The 18591-nt window shown below is 36.7% G+C and overlaps 1 protein-coding gene across 2 annotated transcripts in view; it reads left to right on the forward strand.

The window, feature by feature from the left end:
• shn (zinc finger protein schnurri) overlaps positions 1–18591 on the forward strand; it is a 66881-nt gene that overhangs the window by 15762 nt on the left and 32528 nt on the right. For both annotated transcript variants that reach the window (XM_077442784.1, XM_077442785.1), the window contains exon 2: positions 7473–7553. In XM_077442784.1, the coding sequence (XP_077298910.1) occupies positions 7473–7553 (81 nt within the window). The remainder of the gene's footprint in view (positions 1–7472; positions 7554–18591) is intronic.

The raw sequence follows: 18591 nt of genomic DNA on the forward strand, positions 1-18591 counted from the left end.
GCTCATTTCCATTTCCGCGTTCGATTGCGTGTTGCAGTGTTGCTACACATGTGTCGTTTGTATGTGTATGGTGAAGAGTGTTCGCGTAATAATCGCTATGAATATTTATTGTCCGTTTATTAGCTCGAGTTAGCGAGTGCTTCCCAAGTTTTGCGCCACGCCTAAAATTGCGCAATGGTCCCAAGACGAGACATTGGAGCAACGCGAGGGTTGCTGCGGTACAAATTCCGACTGCATCGATCAGCGTCTCGCGGTCGCGTAACGGTTGAAGTCTCATCGGTTCTCAAATTTGGGACACTTCACGGGCCCTTACAAGAAGGTCTTTTGTTTTCCAGTATATGTATATAGCACCTTTGGGTTTGGTTTAAAACAAGCGTTTTATATTGTAAGATCTTAATTAAGGTGCAGACATACAGAGTGGTACGCGGCACCTGACAGCTATTCACATGTAAAAAAAACACTAGCACGCCTAATCCATATCATCGTGATCCTTGGCAAAACTCATCTACTGGGGTGTTTTCAGTGATATCTTATCTTTGTATCGCCATAGGTTTGACAGTGGATTTGGTTTATTATAATTAGACATCGGTTAGTCATTAGGATAGTGGCAAATAGCAATAAACCGTTACAACAGTTTTCAAAATAAGAGAGCCAAAAAAAGGTTTTTCTAAGAAGTTAAAGATCTTCTTGTTCAAATAACCCTCCGTCCTTTATTGTAATCATTGGAAATAACAATAGTTTTATTTGTTATATTTTTATACATCTTAAGCATAACTTGTGGACTGACTGTTAAGGTACAGACACACGAAATGCAGATAGTTTTGCACATCCAAATAATGTGCTTGCACGTTTAATCAGTGCCATCGCAATCCTTGGCAAAACTCAGTGTTTTCAGTGATATTTTATCCTTTTATTGATATATGGATGGGACTCGGACTCGAAAAATTGTTTCGGCTTGCCCTTGATAAGGCAGAATTTGAACGGGTTGTCAATAATGTTTGCCAATAGTAGTCATCTACGTCCGAATACGGATTTGGCACAGTAAGAAGAAGATTCACACCGATTTGACAGTGATTGATAACGGTGATTCCCATATTTGAAAAACATTAGAAGAAACTCGAAATAACGAAATAAAATAATAAGATGGTGTGAAATAACAATTACACGAAGACGCACCTAAAACAACTGTAGTCCACCCAAGCGTGCCGTACCGTACGTTTGAGTGTTTTATTACCATAGATCGGCGCTCAGCGTGCAAGATGGGTTCACTATTGTTGACCTTTTATTTTGCTCTCAAGCTTTGTAGGTTGACACTGGGCAAACCCTCTTTTCTGGAAAATAGCACTGTCGCGCCGAAGCTTAGTTATTACTATTAGGGAAATACTAGTGAAAGTACCCAGCTCTACTTCGGATAACATTTTTAAAGTATACATATGTATGTATGTCAATACAAATTAATCCAGGCTTAATAGATTGTATCTTAAAGTAAGTCGTGTCTTCCATTTTATTTAGAAACGTTTATTTTTGTTGAAATAACAAATACATATGTAATGTATAGTTTTGTTAATATTGAAATATTGTATGTATTCGTATTTTGATTAAAAATAAATGAAAAGCCTTCCAAGTGTTAGTCCTCCATTTGTATTTTTTGGAATATTTAAATTGGAGGTGAAAATCAATTGGTTTAGTTTTAGACAGACGTAGTACATATTTCTAATCTATTGTCTTAAAATGATTTCGAATTCTCAAATCAACAGATAATTTTTGTAAAATTTTGAGAAACATCTGTGTCTCGAATAAGCAGTTCGGTCGCCCATTGCGCAATACAATGGGCCCTTCGTGCATTGCGGTGGAAAATATGAAATGGATACACAAAACAAAAATCAGACCGAACCCACGCATTCGGAGTCGGAATAAATTTTAAACCATAGCATCGTCCTCTCCATATGACATCACCGTCCAATAAAACCGCAATTGACTCGGAAGTTCGAGCAGTACCGAGAATATATACCCCCACCCAGCTCCGCACGGCTAATTCTAAGAAGCGCTCGTCGTCGTCGTTGTTGTTGTTTGGTATTCCTCGTGAATTGACAACTTTTTAGCGAGAATCGACGACCGCAACGTTTCGGGTCGGGTCCGTCCGTCTGTCGTCAAGGCAGACGACGTCTTTCGAAAGAAGCTCATACCTGTATGCTCGTACACAGGTGTGTGTGTGTGTATGTGTCTGTTTTTGTAGTGGTTTTCCGTTAACCGGTGAAAGGAGCTCAGCAGGTAACCCAACGTCTGGCCAGGTGAACTCGGCGTGTCCCCCTCCGGTGTTAGAACCTGGCGCCAACGTTTTCGTAACGCGGCCACCCAGTCGTCCATCCCGACCTGAAGTCTCCAGCCCGAATATTTCGGTGTGTCTGGCCTGGGTGTGTGTGTGTACATTCCTCTCCTGTACCGTTCCGAATGGTGGCCACGTTTTCAATAGGAACTTTTTGAACCATTTTCATGTTAAACTTGATATGTATCTTATATCTTCTGGGTCTAGAAGTCTTAATCACGTTGATCAAACTTTGCCATCATTGGTTTGGAAATAATTTGCAGTGCATTTTTGATCTGAATCATACGGTTGATATGTATTCAAGTACTGTACTTCAAAATTTGATTCTCCCGGGTAGTATACTACGTCTTATTTATTGCTAATCTTATCTTATCTTTCTTCGAGAGGTGTGCTCAATATGTTAATACATATGTACATTTATCAAATTGAATGATTTTGATTTGACAGGTCATGTAGCAATGATGGATCTAGATAAAAGCACAGTGTCCTGGATAGCAGACCGATTAGTTGCAGGTCAATTGGTATAAACTACGGGGGCTGTGCCATCAAAGATGCAAGGTTTGCATCTAATTGGACATTCATGGGAAAGCCATAAAATGATCATTTGATTTGTAGGATGGGTATTAAATCCTGGTTTAATTTTAGAAACATTCCCCTTTCTAGATTATTTGCATGTTAATCAAAACCAGATTTTATCTGACTGTGTTAATTAACGTTAAGAAATTAATCATAATGATTGTTTTATTCCATTTATATTCATTTCCTACAAAAGGAAAAAAAAACAATTGAGAAATATTCTTACATTGCAAGCAATTTCATACTAAATTGTGTATATATTCTTGGTAATGCAATGCAGTAGTGCTTGAAATCGATTATTACTTGGATGTACAAAATTCTACAGAAAAGATCGACCCACATGAGTAATATTTTAACAACCGCAACTTCACGGATCTTTTTGCAGAACTGCGTCCTCTTTAAGAAGAAGCAGCTAGTTTTTGTTTACATCTAACACGTATTGGCAAATGTGACGTTTGAAATTTCTACGCCACTGAATATCGGACATGTACCTGTTCACTAGATGTGAATATGCATATGACATCGACTATGACACAGCTGTGCCATTTAATACTCTTGACGTCAGTGTGCGGTGCTAGTAAAGGTCACACTCTTACTGCGATCAAGTGACCTTTTTACTCGAATTTGCGTCGGGTTTTGGCAGAAATCTATTCAATCAAAAACTTGCATCGAGAAGGATGTGAAATGCTTACGAATCGTTAGCTGACTCTCAAATTTTATGACACGGCGCCTCCCGTGACTCACGTCATAGTATTCGTTAGCGCTTGCGGATGTAATTACCACAATTGACACGCTTCGAAATTTTTCACCTGTCAGCTATTACCCGTTCGTTCGTTGGAATTTGTGCAAAATTTCAAGGAGTTTGTGCTGTCGACCGTTGGGGTTTCCCCCAAGGTCAGGGATGCCCCTGCTATCAATATTTATGGTGTGTGTGCCCGTTTCGATTTAAATATTCAACATGCAATAAATACCAGATGCGGGTAGTTCTTCCCGTTCTGAACAAAGAGAATTAACATGTTTTCAAAATGTGTACCGGTTGTTAATTTGTTTATTGAAATTGCTCAGTCGTTTTGCGTCGAGAGTGGATTCGACCTTGGTGTACGAGAATTCGCTATTTCGTAACGGTGCAACCGGAACGACTTTACTACATTTCAAGCAATACAGAGCTTATTTTTTAGTTGTTTCTGTTTTAAAGTATCCTTTAAACTTGTCCTCATAATATCAATTGGAATTGAGGAAAATTATTTTCGAGTATTGCACTTTTTTGCCCCCTCGAAAGTTGTAACGTTGCTGCTTCGAGCGCGTATTACATCACCGTGCTTATAATTCTGTGTGGAAGTTTGTTTTGTTTGCTCATATTCTCAATTAGATGGTTACCAGCAGGTGATCCGATCTGTGGTTCTGCAGCTGATGTCACGGAGTGACTCACCTGATTCACCTGATCGACTGCGACCGGCTCACCCCACCCGGATTTGGACACCGCTTGTCCATTTGCATGTCGTATGCTGATCATTTTATAACACAAGCACACATAATAAATTGCTATTTGAAAAAACCTGTTGTTTGCCGTTGCCAGTCTGTTCCGAGAAAGATGCGCGAATTTCTACGCGTGATTCGCTAATTTGCGACTCAACGGGTCGCGTGCCCACAATACGATTTTATAATGGTTTTTTTCCGTTCAATTTGATTTTTTTTAAGTTTTGCTTTTTGTATTGTGTATGAAAAAAGTTAGATCGGCCGTTGGCCAACGGTTGCAATTGTCAGGTTTCAAGTCCAAGGTTGTAGTGCTGGTTGGCAATTTAATTGCGTCGAATCGAACTATCTTGTGGTATTCCCAGCGTTAGTAATTTGCGCATTTTTGAGTGTGTTTTCAGGCGTGTTTCTCAAGTTGTGCTTGAATTTTGTATTTGATCTGAAGACGTGTTGAGTTGGGTGAGGCGTCTGCTTTCCTTGTAATTAATGCTTTGGTAAACAAGGATGTTTGCTGTGTTGTTGTCGTACATCATGTTTTAAATTATATGATAAAAAAAAAGAATTGTTGATTATGAATTGTTTGTTTTTAGTTTTATATTACAAGAGGAAAAAACATTGTTTGAAATGATGCATCATATTGAAAATTTCTTTTTTATGGTTTTTATAAAATTAATATTATATTTTTTTCTAAGAAATCTTATCTTAAAAAAAATGATAGCCTGGTGGTTTTAACAGTTACCTATAAAATAAATTTGAGCAATTACATATTTCCCTTATTAAATTTTGCTAGCTTTTATATGAATATTTATTCATCAGTCGCATTTGACAAATCGTAGATTATTTATTAATTAATTAATTCTGAATATTAAAATGATTTTGTTCCTCTAAGTGGTGTTCCTCGAGGATCTGATTTTGGACCATTATCATTTTTTCTATTCATTAATGATGTTCATATTTTGATCGTGATATTCTTGTTTCATTTGTTTGCCGATGATATGAAAATTTTATGTACAACTGATTTTTTATTGCTTCAAAATCTTTTAGATAAATTACATGAACGGTGCAAATTAAATAAATTTGCCCTAAATCCAGATAAATGTCAATTTATAACTTTTAAACGAATTAATGATTCTATTCTCCATACCTATTCAATTGATGTGCTAACTAGGATAAAGGATCTGAGTATAATTTTTGATGATCGTTTAACCTTTGTTGATCACATTAATTATATTTCCCGCTTACTTGGTTTTATTTTCAGAATTGTTAAGCATTTTAAATGTATAGATTCTGTGAAATTGTTATTTTGTTCGTTTTTATAATTCATTGGAAAAATCTAATTTAAGTTTTTAAAATATATTGTATTTATTTGGTCCTTATTACAATTTAATTATTATCTCTACGCCGAAGAAGGTTTGAGAAGCACGTTAGTACTTATTCACACACTTCAAATGTCCCATTGAAAATGTCGATTTTTTTTGCAAGTCTCCATCTTTTCAAATCTCAAAGTCGACGCATTTTTTGCCGGCACTTAAGTTAGAACCTCTGGTTTTTTCTTGTCGTGTCAAAGTATCACATTCTATATTTAGTCCGAATTTCAAATCAAATCCTCTTATCAGAATTCGTCACATCACGTATAATACCCAGATAAGTTTCCGACTAATCGATTACATCCATCATACTATGTCGATAACGTCTCTCACTATTGTACAATTACCCACGATAAACAATAACAAACGAAATATGCATACGTATAAATACATAATTGAGCATAACTTTGCGATTTGCGAGAATCGTAAAACGAAAGTTATTTGCATTATTATATATATGTATATGTGTGCATTGGTGCAAAATCATCTGTGTTAGCTCGCAACCGAATCCAACTGGTTCTCGAGAGATTCTCTCGAACGCGTCATTGTTTTACTATTTTGCTCGTATTTGAACAGGATTTTGTGTACATGGGGGCTCTTGTGTGTGTACCCTCAAACACTAGTTTGTCCGTCTTAAGACACATCGCCATTGATTTATCACCTGTTTGAATGTCTGTGTGTGTATGTATGTGGATTCGCGCGTTGTTTTTTCGCGAGCAAATATGTTGACACATCGTGCGTCACGTTTGGCTTGTTTGCTTGTCGAATTTGTAGCTAAGTTTACTGACGAAAGATTTAATATCTCCACTTCTCCACGAGTCTGCTATTTATTACAAACCTCCTTTACGTTTCACATTAAGACGTCTTTTTTATATCTCTTATTGGATTTAATGCTGAACTCATGTAATGTGGTGACTATGTTGTTAGATTTCTAGTAAATGTTTATTCTACCCCAAAATACTTGATCCTCGACGCAATGATCACGAAAGTTTCAGATCATTTGAGATAGTTTTTCGCTCCCTGTAAAGTATTGTGTGTGGCGGTGAATGGATTATGTTATAAGCTTTCGTAAAACAAGCAGATATCTGACCGAGACAATCTTGCTACTTGTCTTTTATGGGGTATTTCTCATTAAAAACCAGCACATGTGAAAAGCAAACATATAAACCATCTTTCCCTGTGTAAGTTACTCGTCCAAGCTACTCGGATCGTGTCAACTAGGTATTAAGATGAGTCGGATCCTGAGATTCGAGATAAAGTAGGTGTAATCTATTAATGTAGTTGTTGCATGGAGCAGATCTGGACCTTCTACGTATAACTTTATAATTACGTAGTTTGGCCGCTAGTTTTATTTTTAAAAATTGGGACAGTTGAAACATAGGGAGACCAAACTGCTGCCACTAGACCATGGATATGAATATTTAGTCAATAGATTCGTTTACTAACGCAATCCGAGGTTGAATTGTTATGCCAACAAACGAATAAATATATTGCAGTAAAGGTCATTGTTACGATACCTTGAACTTTCTGTTGAATATGTTCTCTCGTCACTATTTGCTCAAGTTGTTGAACTTTCGCATTGTCTTAGAAGGTATCGAAAATTTGGTCGGTTGCACGATCGAGCAATTCATTTTCACTTGGGTAAATAGTTATCTTATCCGTCCTTTTGGTTCTCGATGATTTATTGTTGTGTTATATAATGTTGACGATGATTTTTTTTCGAATTTCAGAAAATGTTCAGGCTGTGTTGGTACATAGCGCGAGGGAACGTTTGGCAACGCGGGACGCAGACATGCACACTATCGACTCCGGTAAGTTAATTGATTATGTTGTTTGCTCTCAGAACCTGTCTCAGTGTTATGGAAATTATGGCATTGTTGATAGTCAGAAGGCGTTTAGTTGTATAAATCGGACTTTTTATAAATCTAAAATGACTTATTAATTGTATCATTGCTGTCGTTAGATCTTTCTGGTTGTTATTAGTAATGACTAGTCACCGGACCCAGAAGGTGCCGCGTATTGTTCAAAGGTTGTAAATGCATTGTTAAAGGTTTGCCGAACCTTTTTAACAAAGGATTTACAACAATGGAACAATGGATAGCACTGTGTCTATCCTACCTCTAGTAATGACTCATTACCAGAGATCGGCGGATATATTTCTTTTGCCCAAAAAACATGGTTCAATATTGTCAATTATTATTGTCCTACAAAGCAAAAGAGCAAAATAATGGTTGACAATAGTGAACCATTTTTTTTTTTTGCAAAAGAAACTTGTCCGCCAATTTCTGGTCATTACTCATTAGTTCTTGTCTTCAAACATTGTATACGAAACTTTGTAGCTTACCGCTCTAAGAAAGTTTGCTCTTTTTACTTTATTTTTTATGATGCTTAGCGTTTGCTGCTTTTTAATTATGTATATTGGTGGATCTACATATGTAGATCCACCAGTGAGTCTCTACTGGTTATATACATACATATACATATATGTACGTATTTGAGGTTATACAAAAAGGTTAATAATGGTGGGAGAATGTACAGATGTTAACGATGAAAGATAGATACATATCAAAAAAATTGCGGCCATGATTTGTAAACATGATCATTGTTTAGTCATTTTTGTCAAACGTTGCATGGGACGGCTTCCTATACTTGCATATATATATATTTTTCTAAACTTGGGGTTTTTATAAACACCAATTTTACGATGTTTTCATTCAACTGTACATACTTACATCGTCTCATCATCATAATTTACAGCTATTTACCATCCACTGCTGGATAAAGACCTTTCCAACACGTTTTAATTCGTTTCTGTTTTCCACTAATCTCATCCATTCTTCTACTTTCATCCACCTATCTTTGCGATCTTTCTTTTACATTCTTTTGGGTACTATTCTAGCACTTTTTTGTGACCCGTCCACTGCCATTTCAATCTCTTAACTCTCCACTGTATCAACTATCCTTGTCATACTTCTCTCCCTCGTATTCCATTTCTACCTCTTCTCGATATGTCGAGCATACAGCTTTCCATTACTTTTTGTACATATCATATACAGTCCCTGACCAGAATATTACGCCACCCCTCTCGAGATGCGTTTGGGTAAATTTGTCACGGTCGTAAATAACTCATTATGGGAACTTTTGGCCTCATTTTTTTTGTGATCTTATCCTTAAATGCAACTCTATTCACTAGCAAAAAATATCGGTGGATTATCCCTCAAAAGGTCTTCAAAAACAAAAGAAAGATGTTTGAAATCGGTTTGCGTCTGAATTTTGTTCAATATTGACGTGCGTTTCCATTAAAATCATTCATTATTTTGTGAAAAGCACTGTGTTTTTTTCTCTTTTACTGCAACTTTATCATATTTCTAAGGTAAGTTGGTATATAATATCTCAAAATTTTACTTTGTTTTATGATTTAAATTGCGTGTAAAACTTTTATTCGATTTTTTTAGATGGGTAGAAAATTAGATCTTTCTAAAGAAAAAATTGCAAGCATTACATCATTATTAAATACAGGAAAGTTTTCTCAAAACAAAATCGCGACAATGGAGGGTGTTAGTAGGGCGTCTATTAGAAAAATAAAACAAAATCTGCAGACTGATTGCGACCCCACACTCAGTCGGCGAGCTAATAGTGGTACTAAAAAAAACTTGGCCCTCGTGTGGATCGAAAAATCGCCAGGCTTGTTTCCAAGAATCGATTTAATACAAAAAAAAGTATTCAACAACAATTAAAGGACGAAAACGTGAAATATCTACGTCGACAGTACGACATCGTTTGGTCCAAGCTGGATTGAAAGTACGGCGACCTGCAAAGAAGTCAATGTTGACCAAAATAATGCGAAAATCTCGTTTAAATTGGGCCAGACAGCATCAACACTTCTCTCTGGATGATTGGAAACTGGTAATTTAATATGAAAAAAAAAGAATTATGAAATTAGACTAAATTTACAAAATCATTAATATGTGATTAATATTTGACCAAACGTTGTCGTACTGTCGACGTAGATATTTCACGTTTTCGTCCTTTAATTGTTATTGAATACTTTTTTTTGTATTAAATCGATTCTTGGAAACAAGCCTGGCGATTTTTCGATCCACACGAGGGCCAAATTTTTTTTTAGTACCACTATTAGCTCGCCGACTGAGTGTGGGGTCGCAATCAGTCTGCAGATTTTGTTTTATTTTTCTAATAGACGCCCTACTAACACCCTCCATTGTCGCGATTTTGTTTTGAGAAAACTTTCCTGTATTTAATAATGATGTAATGCTTGCAATTTTTTCTTTAGAAAGATCTAATTTTCTACCCATCTAAAAAAATCCAATAAAAGTTTTACACGCAATTTAAATCATAAAACAAAGTAAAATTTCGAGATATTATATACCAACTTACCTTAGAAATATGATAAAGTTGCAGTAAAAGAGAAAAGAACACAGTGCTTTTCACAAAATAATGAATGATTTTAATGGAAACGCACGTCAATATTGAACAAAATTCAGACGCAAACCGATTTCAAACATCTTTCTTTTGTTTTTGAAGACCTTTTGAGGGATAATCCACCGATATTTTTTGCTAGTGAATAGAGTTGCATTTAAGGATAAGATCACAAAAAAAATGAGGCCAAAAGTTCCCATAATGAGTTATTTACGACCGTGACAAATTTACCCAAACGCATCTCGAGAGGGGTGGCGTAATATTCTGGTCAGGGACTGTATATGTATATGATAATTATTTTAGTCTTATTCCGCTTTACCGATTACCAAAATTGCCAGTATTTTTAATTTTATTTTCGTCGCGAGTATTCAACAATACGCAACAGTTTAATAAGTTCGTTACAATAAGATTCGACTGAATTATTTGTCAAGAGATTTTAACTGTTTAAAGTCCGCACTCGCTGCGAGCGAAGCTCAAAAGGTCAATTCGTTTCATGACATAATATACAAAGGTGGCCGGAAAGAAACGCCGAATTTGCCAATTCTTATCCGAAATTGCAAAATTGAACAATCGCTCATTCAGATAAAATTGTATACGTTCGATTTTGTTTTTAATTTAACCATAGATGTTAGCCGTCGATGCTCGCGATCGCATCTACATTATCGTCGATACCTGTTATCTCGCTCGCGGACTCACGCGATTTTCGCCCGGATGCAAGCCTCCATCCGAAACCCAAAGGATCATTTTTGCTCAAAGCCCCACTCCCCCCCCCCTCCCCCGCCCGAGAAGGGAACACCTCATCGCCGAATCGAAACGGCGAATTTTCGAAATTTTCCATCGCTTATTTGTAATTCCACGATTAGGTATGGCGTTACGACGTCGTACGTCACCGAGACGTGATAAGCATACGCCGTTTTGTTATTATTATGTTCGCACTCTCTTTCTATGTATCTGTAGAAATTGTATATCGCGCTGGCAGTGCTCTGCATATGTAATAATACCATTTGCAATTATTATATTATAGATATTATCGTCCGCTGCTGTTGTGTTGTACAATTAATTGTGTTTTAGGTGAAACTACGATAATGAAACGCTCCGCTCGTGTGTATTTACCATATTTTATCTATTACGCTATTATTTAGGTCGTTCGGTCGTTTGTACACACATATAGCCTGCCGAAACTGAGGCGCTACTGCAGAAGTGGCTCATGATGCTAGACAGTGGTTCTTAACTCTCAATATTTTTTAGCATTCGAAAGGCTGTCTTGAAAGTAATGTTCTTTGCTTCCTATCGTCGCTTCACCGTATACTTGTATATAGCTTATTTTTTTACCATGCCCAAGGTGACGCCTATGGCTGACTTGGTACATTGGAGTAAAAGATTGCAGTAGTGTGGTAGAGGTAGTTTATTGTTCTTGATTCGTCGGCCAGCTCCAAATGAAGCACGGACCAAAACCGCCTAATATTTATATCCAGCGGGTACTCTCAATACAGAGAGGTCACTGGTCGATGGGTTGCGAGACCTTATTGGTTGTTGTATTCGGCTCGTTTATACGTTTAGGCATTTTTTTGGCGCGAACTCGAGATCAGGTGATCAGTGCTAGTAAACCGCCAATTACCTTATTTTTACGTTGCAATATTATCATAAATTTGAAATTAAATTCAAATAATAGTAGGTGGGTAATTTGGTAGGAACCGTTTCAATAATGAAATCAAGCAAATTGTCAAACTCTCATAGAAAACGATCCACCTGGAGTCACATATATCCAAGGTCTGGCCAGCAACACTGGATCAGGCATCGAACCTGTGACCCCTCAGTTGTTAGCATTATACGCTAACCACTGTATGGATGAATTGCGAAATAATAAAAAAAAAATGGGTGTATGAGACTATGCACAGTCGAAATGAAATTTTCAAGTTCCCCCAGTCTCGCAAATTCGAGTTATTAGCATATAGAATTTGTTGAATCTTATAAATGTTATCAATAATGTGTTTCTCGCTAATTGGCTGTTTCCTTCGATGTTGAATTTTTTGATGTCCATAGATGTCTTTGTATTCTATGTACTGTTATGTTCGAAAAATTGTTAGTACATACATATATGTATACTTGGGAATATTCCGGTCATGGCACGTATGATGTATGTATTTTTTAGCTTATGGGATTGAATCGTCATCCGAAAGGAAACAACGAGCTGATGACTATTCGACTGATGTCATTGTCTGTTATGATTGACCCCATGCGAACTGCCGATTTCACCTGTCACACTGACGTAATTTTATTTAAAATCGAGAAGCGCTAGTATTCATTTTAAAATAGCACTCCTTATCTGCATTTGTGTGTCCGATTGTGCGTCCGATTGAAAAACCATGCCTCCAAATGAAGCGCAATTCTCAAAACCGTATCAAATTCTCTGAACGATATCTATCTCGCATCTTACATACACGTGTAAGTAGTAGTGAACTACATAATTTGATTTAATGCGTGTCATATGTCGCGATTGTTATCGTCGACTTCCTTCTGCAATCTCGTGAGCTGATTATACAGCCATCATCTACGACTTGCCACGTTTAATTTTATGTGCATATATCGACTTACGTTTTCGACAAGCGCAACAACGTTTCGGCTCAACCTCGACCCATTTGAGACCGGGTCAATACGATATGTCGAAATTCGAAAACAAACGGGCCAAGGACCCACGGAGACTGGACGAGAGAGCCTGTCGTCCAATCCTCGCGGGAGACCAACAACAATGTGGTTTTTACATCGATAAGCACACGATGCTATTTTGCCCGGCTTGCGGCACCTTATCAACTGGTAGAATTACTGTGTATGGTATGACGAATATGTTTTTGATAACGAACGCCGGTTGTACTACTTGTCTAGTATTTTATTACATACTACTACTACTACTATGTATGTATGTATGTTTTTTTTTACCACCGAAGTGTTCCATACAGGGAAGCACTGATACATTGTTTTTAGTTTTTATCGAGCTGTGTAAGCACGAGTGCTTACTAATCAGATGTTGACAAAAATATTTTTTATTAGTGACATTCAACCTGCTTGTGTACCTCTTTTGGGGTCATGGCTGTAATAATATGTAATAGATAATGCTGAAAATTACAAAATTATTTTTTGACGTAAAACTACTCAAATAACGCGCTAAATCTATTCCGCAAGAAAACGGAAATTTATCGTCTTAAAATCGTTAAAAAGCCGAGATTAACTCTATATGATTAGCGTAACAATAATATTTAAACATACATATATGAATGATTCAATTCGTAAAAGGGACACGTGGTGCAGATCAATGAGACTCGTTTAGTGCTCTATAGTTTTTATCGATGCGCAAAAACGAACTGTCAACTTGCCTATGTAAACATTAAATACCAACATGCATATGTAAACATAAAATCGACCCAAGCATACCAACTTAATCATTTATACATACACTCTTCAAAAACGAATTTATCAATATATAGCAGCATGGACTAGTGGTTAGTATGTCTTGCTATGGTCAGTGTGGTTGTGAGTTCGAGTCACACTGGTTGCTGCTGGCCAGATCTTGGTTTGTAACCAGGTCGGTCGTTTCTTATCAAAGTTTGCAAATTTTTCTGATTTTCATTAAAACGATTCCTGCAAAATTGGCTTTTCCTCCCCATTTCTCTCGCGAAATCTTGAGTTATATCTCATGTTTTGCCAGGTTTCTCCATGTATGTCTCTGTGGATGTTTACTGTATATAAATTCGTATTGTTGCATGAAAATGTTATTGATTGTATTGTATACGATGTTTGCAATAATGGTTTCGATTTATGTAATAGTTATGTATTAAAAATAATATTTATTTCTTGAGTTTAATCTATTTAGCACACTCGTCACTTTGGAGCAATCTGTTAGGCGAGTGTGCATGATTAATTGATGTAATAAAAATAAAATATATCGTTCAATAGAGTGAAAAATGTTTGAAATTTTGTATAAATTTCGTTAAAGAAATTGTTGTTAATTCTAATGATATTCAATGGTAGCAATGATGCATTCGATGAATCTTTGTAAATGATATTTTCTTTTTTGTAAAAAGTTAAGAGCTTACTTAATTTGCTTTAAAACACAAAAACTTGGTCTTGATATTACATTAAAATGGTCATACAATAATACCGGAATACTTTAATACAGGCTTTCTTTTATAACAGTAGCATTAAAAATATATATTTTATAGTATTGTATCGTAGAAATTCCGGACCAATGTAAAGTGGCTAATTCCGAGTTTGTAGTGGGCATTTATGGAAAATTCCGAATTAGTAGGGAATTCCTAGTTTATGGGGAATGCCGGGGTTGTTCGGACTACAGCATGTCTATACACTCGGCTACCTGTTTTTAAAAGGAGGATCCACACGGTGGACGGAGACTCTTGATCAAGTGGAGGTTCTGTGTGGACCTCCTGAGTCGTAAAATTAATGGTGTGAACTGACGTTGGCCTATCTTTTGGATCATTAATTATTTTTAAAAAATAATTAATTTTATACTATTCACTGAAATCGGTAATCGACTAATAAGTTTACAATGAGTTGATTTTTAGCATGCACTGCGTGATATCAACCACTACCACATGTTTATTATTTTAGGTTATGTCTCGTATATGAATGGTAAGGAAAGATTCGAAAACAATACTATTTCGGTGGTTTCGACGCTGACCGCGACCTCGCCTGGTAAAAGTTGAACTTTCAACTGTTACCTATCGTCTCTTACCAGACAAGTGGTCTCTCCTCATCGACGTTGCATGAATCACCGTTAATTTGTTGCGTGAGTCAGCAGCCGGTTCAGGTGTGTTGTCGCTTTGCTAATTCGATGTGTGAGCGTTCAAAATTTTCCGTTCACTCTGCTCTAATCCCTTACGGAATTCATTGCAAATTATTGATTTTCACCAATTATGTATTTACATTGGGTCTTCGTTTGGACACCTCCGGGTATGTGTTGTGTGTCGCCGTTTTATGACCTGGTCACGGGAAATCTTCATTTAGCATCTGTTCATTTTGCTCGCGTGCGTGACCGGTTTTGTGACCGGTATGTACAAATATACCTGTAATGTGCGCTTATTGCACTTTTATCAAACGGATAAATATAACATCAGCTCCAAATTGAATTTCGCAGAACGATGTGATTGGGCCTAGATAGTAGTTGATTTTTTCATACCTTGAAGTTGTGCAGTTTTTGAAAAACCGTCGAGTGTGCAAGTTTTATGTTTCCTTAATTATATTATAGAATTCTATCAAATGAAATAAATGCTGTATGTGATTAATTTAAATTTTGACCTAAACGACCCAGATATGATTCAAAAACCTCATGCTTGGTAAATTCGTGCAATCGAGTCGTATTGTGAATAAGTAGAATTATTACGATACCTGGTATTGACCGTGTTATTTAGATTCACTTTGAACGACGTCAATCGAGGAAATGAGGACACAATCTTGTCTTACAATTTGAGACCTGTCTCCTTTGACGAATGTACCTTCAGAACTTGTAAACCATAGAAGTTTAAATTCCATCGTGTAATAATGGTCCTATTTCAAATGGCTTTATGTATTTCAAAAACAATTCTACGATAAAAAGTTTTTTTTTTTTTTTGTAAATTGAACTCCAAAAGGGTTAAACGGGATAGCATTTCGTCCCAGTTCAAAGCTTTTCACTCGGATTAAAATGTTCCAACTGGAGCACACACTCCAAAGACGTGTCGTGTCGTTTCGTGTGCCAGTTATGCCAGTTTTGAATACAAAACTAGGAGGGTCAAATTCGCCGGTGACCTCGTTGACGGAAATCATTGACGAAAATGCATTGTCTTCAATGAAAATTAAACACAAACAAGCACATAAATACACACATAAACACACACCGAGATTGGTGATAATTCGAATTTGCATAGATTATTGTTTATTTTACAATTTCGCTCGTGTTTTGCGAGTTCAACAGGCGGCCGTCGTCGGTCGATAAGGCTTCATCTGCGCGATATTCCGGCTCGAACCGGTTACATTTTTTATCTGGTTGTATATGCAAATTTTATTCGAACGCACTGTATTCCTCTACTATATTGTCGCTTTGGGTATAGTGCGTGCCGCTGAAACTAGCAAACCTTTTTTTATTTCATTTTTACCTGCTAATAACTAGACTGCGGATAGACACCGTGCTTTTTCCAGGAATCGGGCGGTTTAGCTCTATTTACAAAGCAAGAGTCAAAAAAAAAAAACGTTCGGGAAACCTTTAACAATGCATTTACAACAATTGAACAATACGCGGCACCCTCTGGGTCCTGGCTTTACTAATAACAATAAAACTAGTAACAATGTATGTATTTTTTTTTTTTTATTCAAAAGTTGCTACAATTGACAGTTGCAATCTAGTGCCCACGTTTTAAATCGGCGTGCCAAATTTATGGTACTTTAGAACGCACCCAGCAGCTTTGCTCTTGTCTTTCGTCTTCATTAATGACATTGAAGGTCGCAACATTTACAATCACGTCATCTTCGTTGTCTATGTCAACTATTTTTACTATCAAATAAGGAAATATTATATATTATTCAACGTGCTAATATTGTATAATACTATTGCTAATATAATTTGTAAATATCATTTTTTTTTCGAAAATTAGACTATTCTGACTTTTAGATTATTTAGATTTATAGACTTTTCCAATCTCCTAATTCCGGCCTAAAATCGGTTTGCGAAAATCCCATAAATGACTTAATTTATGAGATTAAATTACTGGTGACATTTCGATATCATGTAACCGCAGCATTGCATCCTGCTTACACGCATGCAATTATAGCTGTGTGTGGGCCGAATGCAAACTATGTATGCGAGTAGGATTCAAGAGGAAAACCACTCTCACGTTTATTCAAAAGTCCTATTTGTCTTAGCATTGATGTATCTCTTTACTGAGTATACCTCGGTCTTCTCCATATTGATATACATATGTATATTTAAAATCCAGTAATATAGATCGGTGGTTGCGTTAGCGCCCTGGGTTGATCTCGATCCAAAATAATTTATGTGGAGTATTTCTGCAGTGCTGCTGGTCAGACTTGAATATTTTTGACTCCAAATCGATCGTTTCCTATCAGTGTTTGTCAATTTATCTGATTTCATTTATTAAACAGTTCCTCATCAAGTTGGCAAAACCATCACACCCAATATTTGTCACCAATATTTAAATATGATTTCAAATTTATGTGTAAATAAGCTTAATACCATAGGTGTCGCTCAGGGGTAACCCGTAATGGCATGTGAATATATAAATAAAAAGGCTTAGTCGTTTATCTGTTCGTGACGGATACGATATTAATACTTTTTCATACTTGAAATAAGAGCGCTGGTGTGCGATGCGTGCGCGCGGTCAGACGTGTTTTGCGTCCAGTTAACAACTACAAGCACGAGTTTTAGGGCATCATCAGGCCACTAGTATGTAATATTTGGACTCGAAGTATCTAGATGGGTTTGGTGCCTTTTCCCGAACGACTATTTATTGTATAATAGTTGCTCGAATGTAATACGTAACCAGTGACATCGTTTATTCACGGCAATAAGCTCGATATACATGCGGTTTCTGCTAAAATAAATGTACGCTTTGTTGTAAATACATCGCACAAGACTATCATCATCTAATTTACAATAAATAATTCGAACACACTTCCTTATAATCAAAACTCAATCATCAAACTCTACCATGATACACTCGAGCAACGTTCACAAACGTCACCACCGCACAAACTAATTAGGTCAATCTGTACATATGCACGACGACAATGTTCAAACTCGCCACAAAGTGCACCATTGAAACTCCTAAAACTTCGCCACGCTCTCAAATATCTCGACACATCTCTATGCACACACGTAGGATTCATCAGAATAGTGTGCTAGTGCAATCGAGCCCCGATGTCGCCAAGAAGTGGTCAATAAAGTGAGCCGTCGACCCAATTGCTCTGCCTACGTAAGTACCAAAGACGCAGGGAAAACCGCACACATTTACACACACACTCACATACACCCCGGTCTAATATTAACACGCTCTCCACGGGGACCGATATAATATTACACGATGCGATGGTTTCGAAATGTGCAAAAATTAAGCCGGGGTACACACAGGAGCAACACTCACGACACGCATGTTGCCAAGACCAAAATCGTTCCAATGCAACAGGTAACATTTTTGTATGGGTACGATTTAACTGTACATTGAGAAAAATACTTAGTATCTTAAAAAAAATGTTTGTGCATTAAACAATCTCGTATTGTGCATCGAATAAAATATTTTGGCATTAAAAATATGAAACGATCATTCGAAAAAATAGATTTTGGCATTAGAATAGATACAAAAAGTGACAACGTTGCAATCTTCCGCTATTGACAACTGTTAACTGTCA

The sequence above is a fragment of the Arctopsyche grandis genome, chromosome 12, assembly GCF_051622035.1.
Source record: "Arctopsyche grandis isolate Sample6627 chromosome 12, ASM5162203v2, whole genome shotgun sequence".
Lineage (NCBI taxonomy): Eukaryota > Metazoa > Arthropoda > Insecta > Trichoptera > Hydropsychidae > Arctopsyche > Arctopsyche grandis.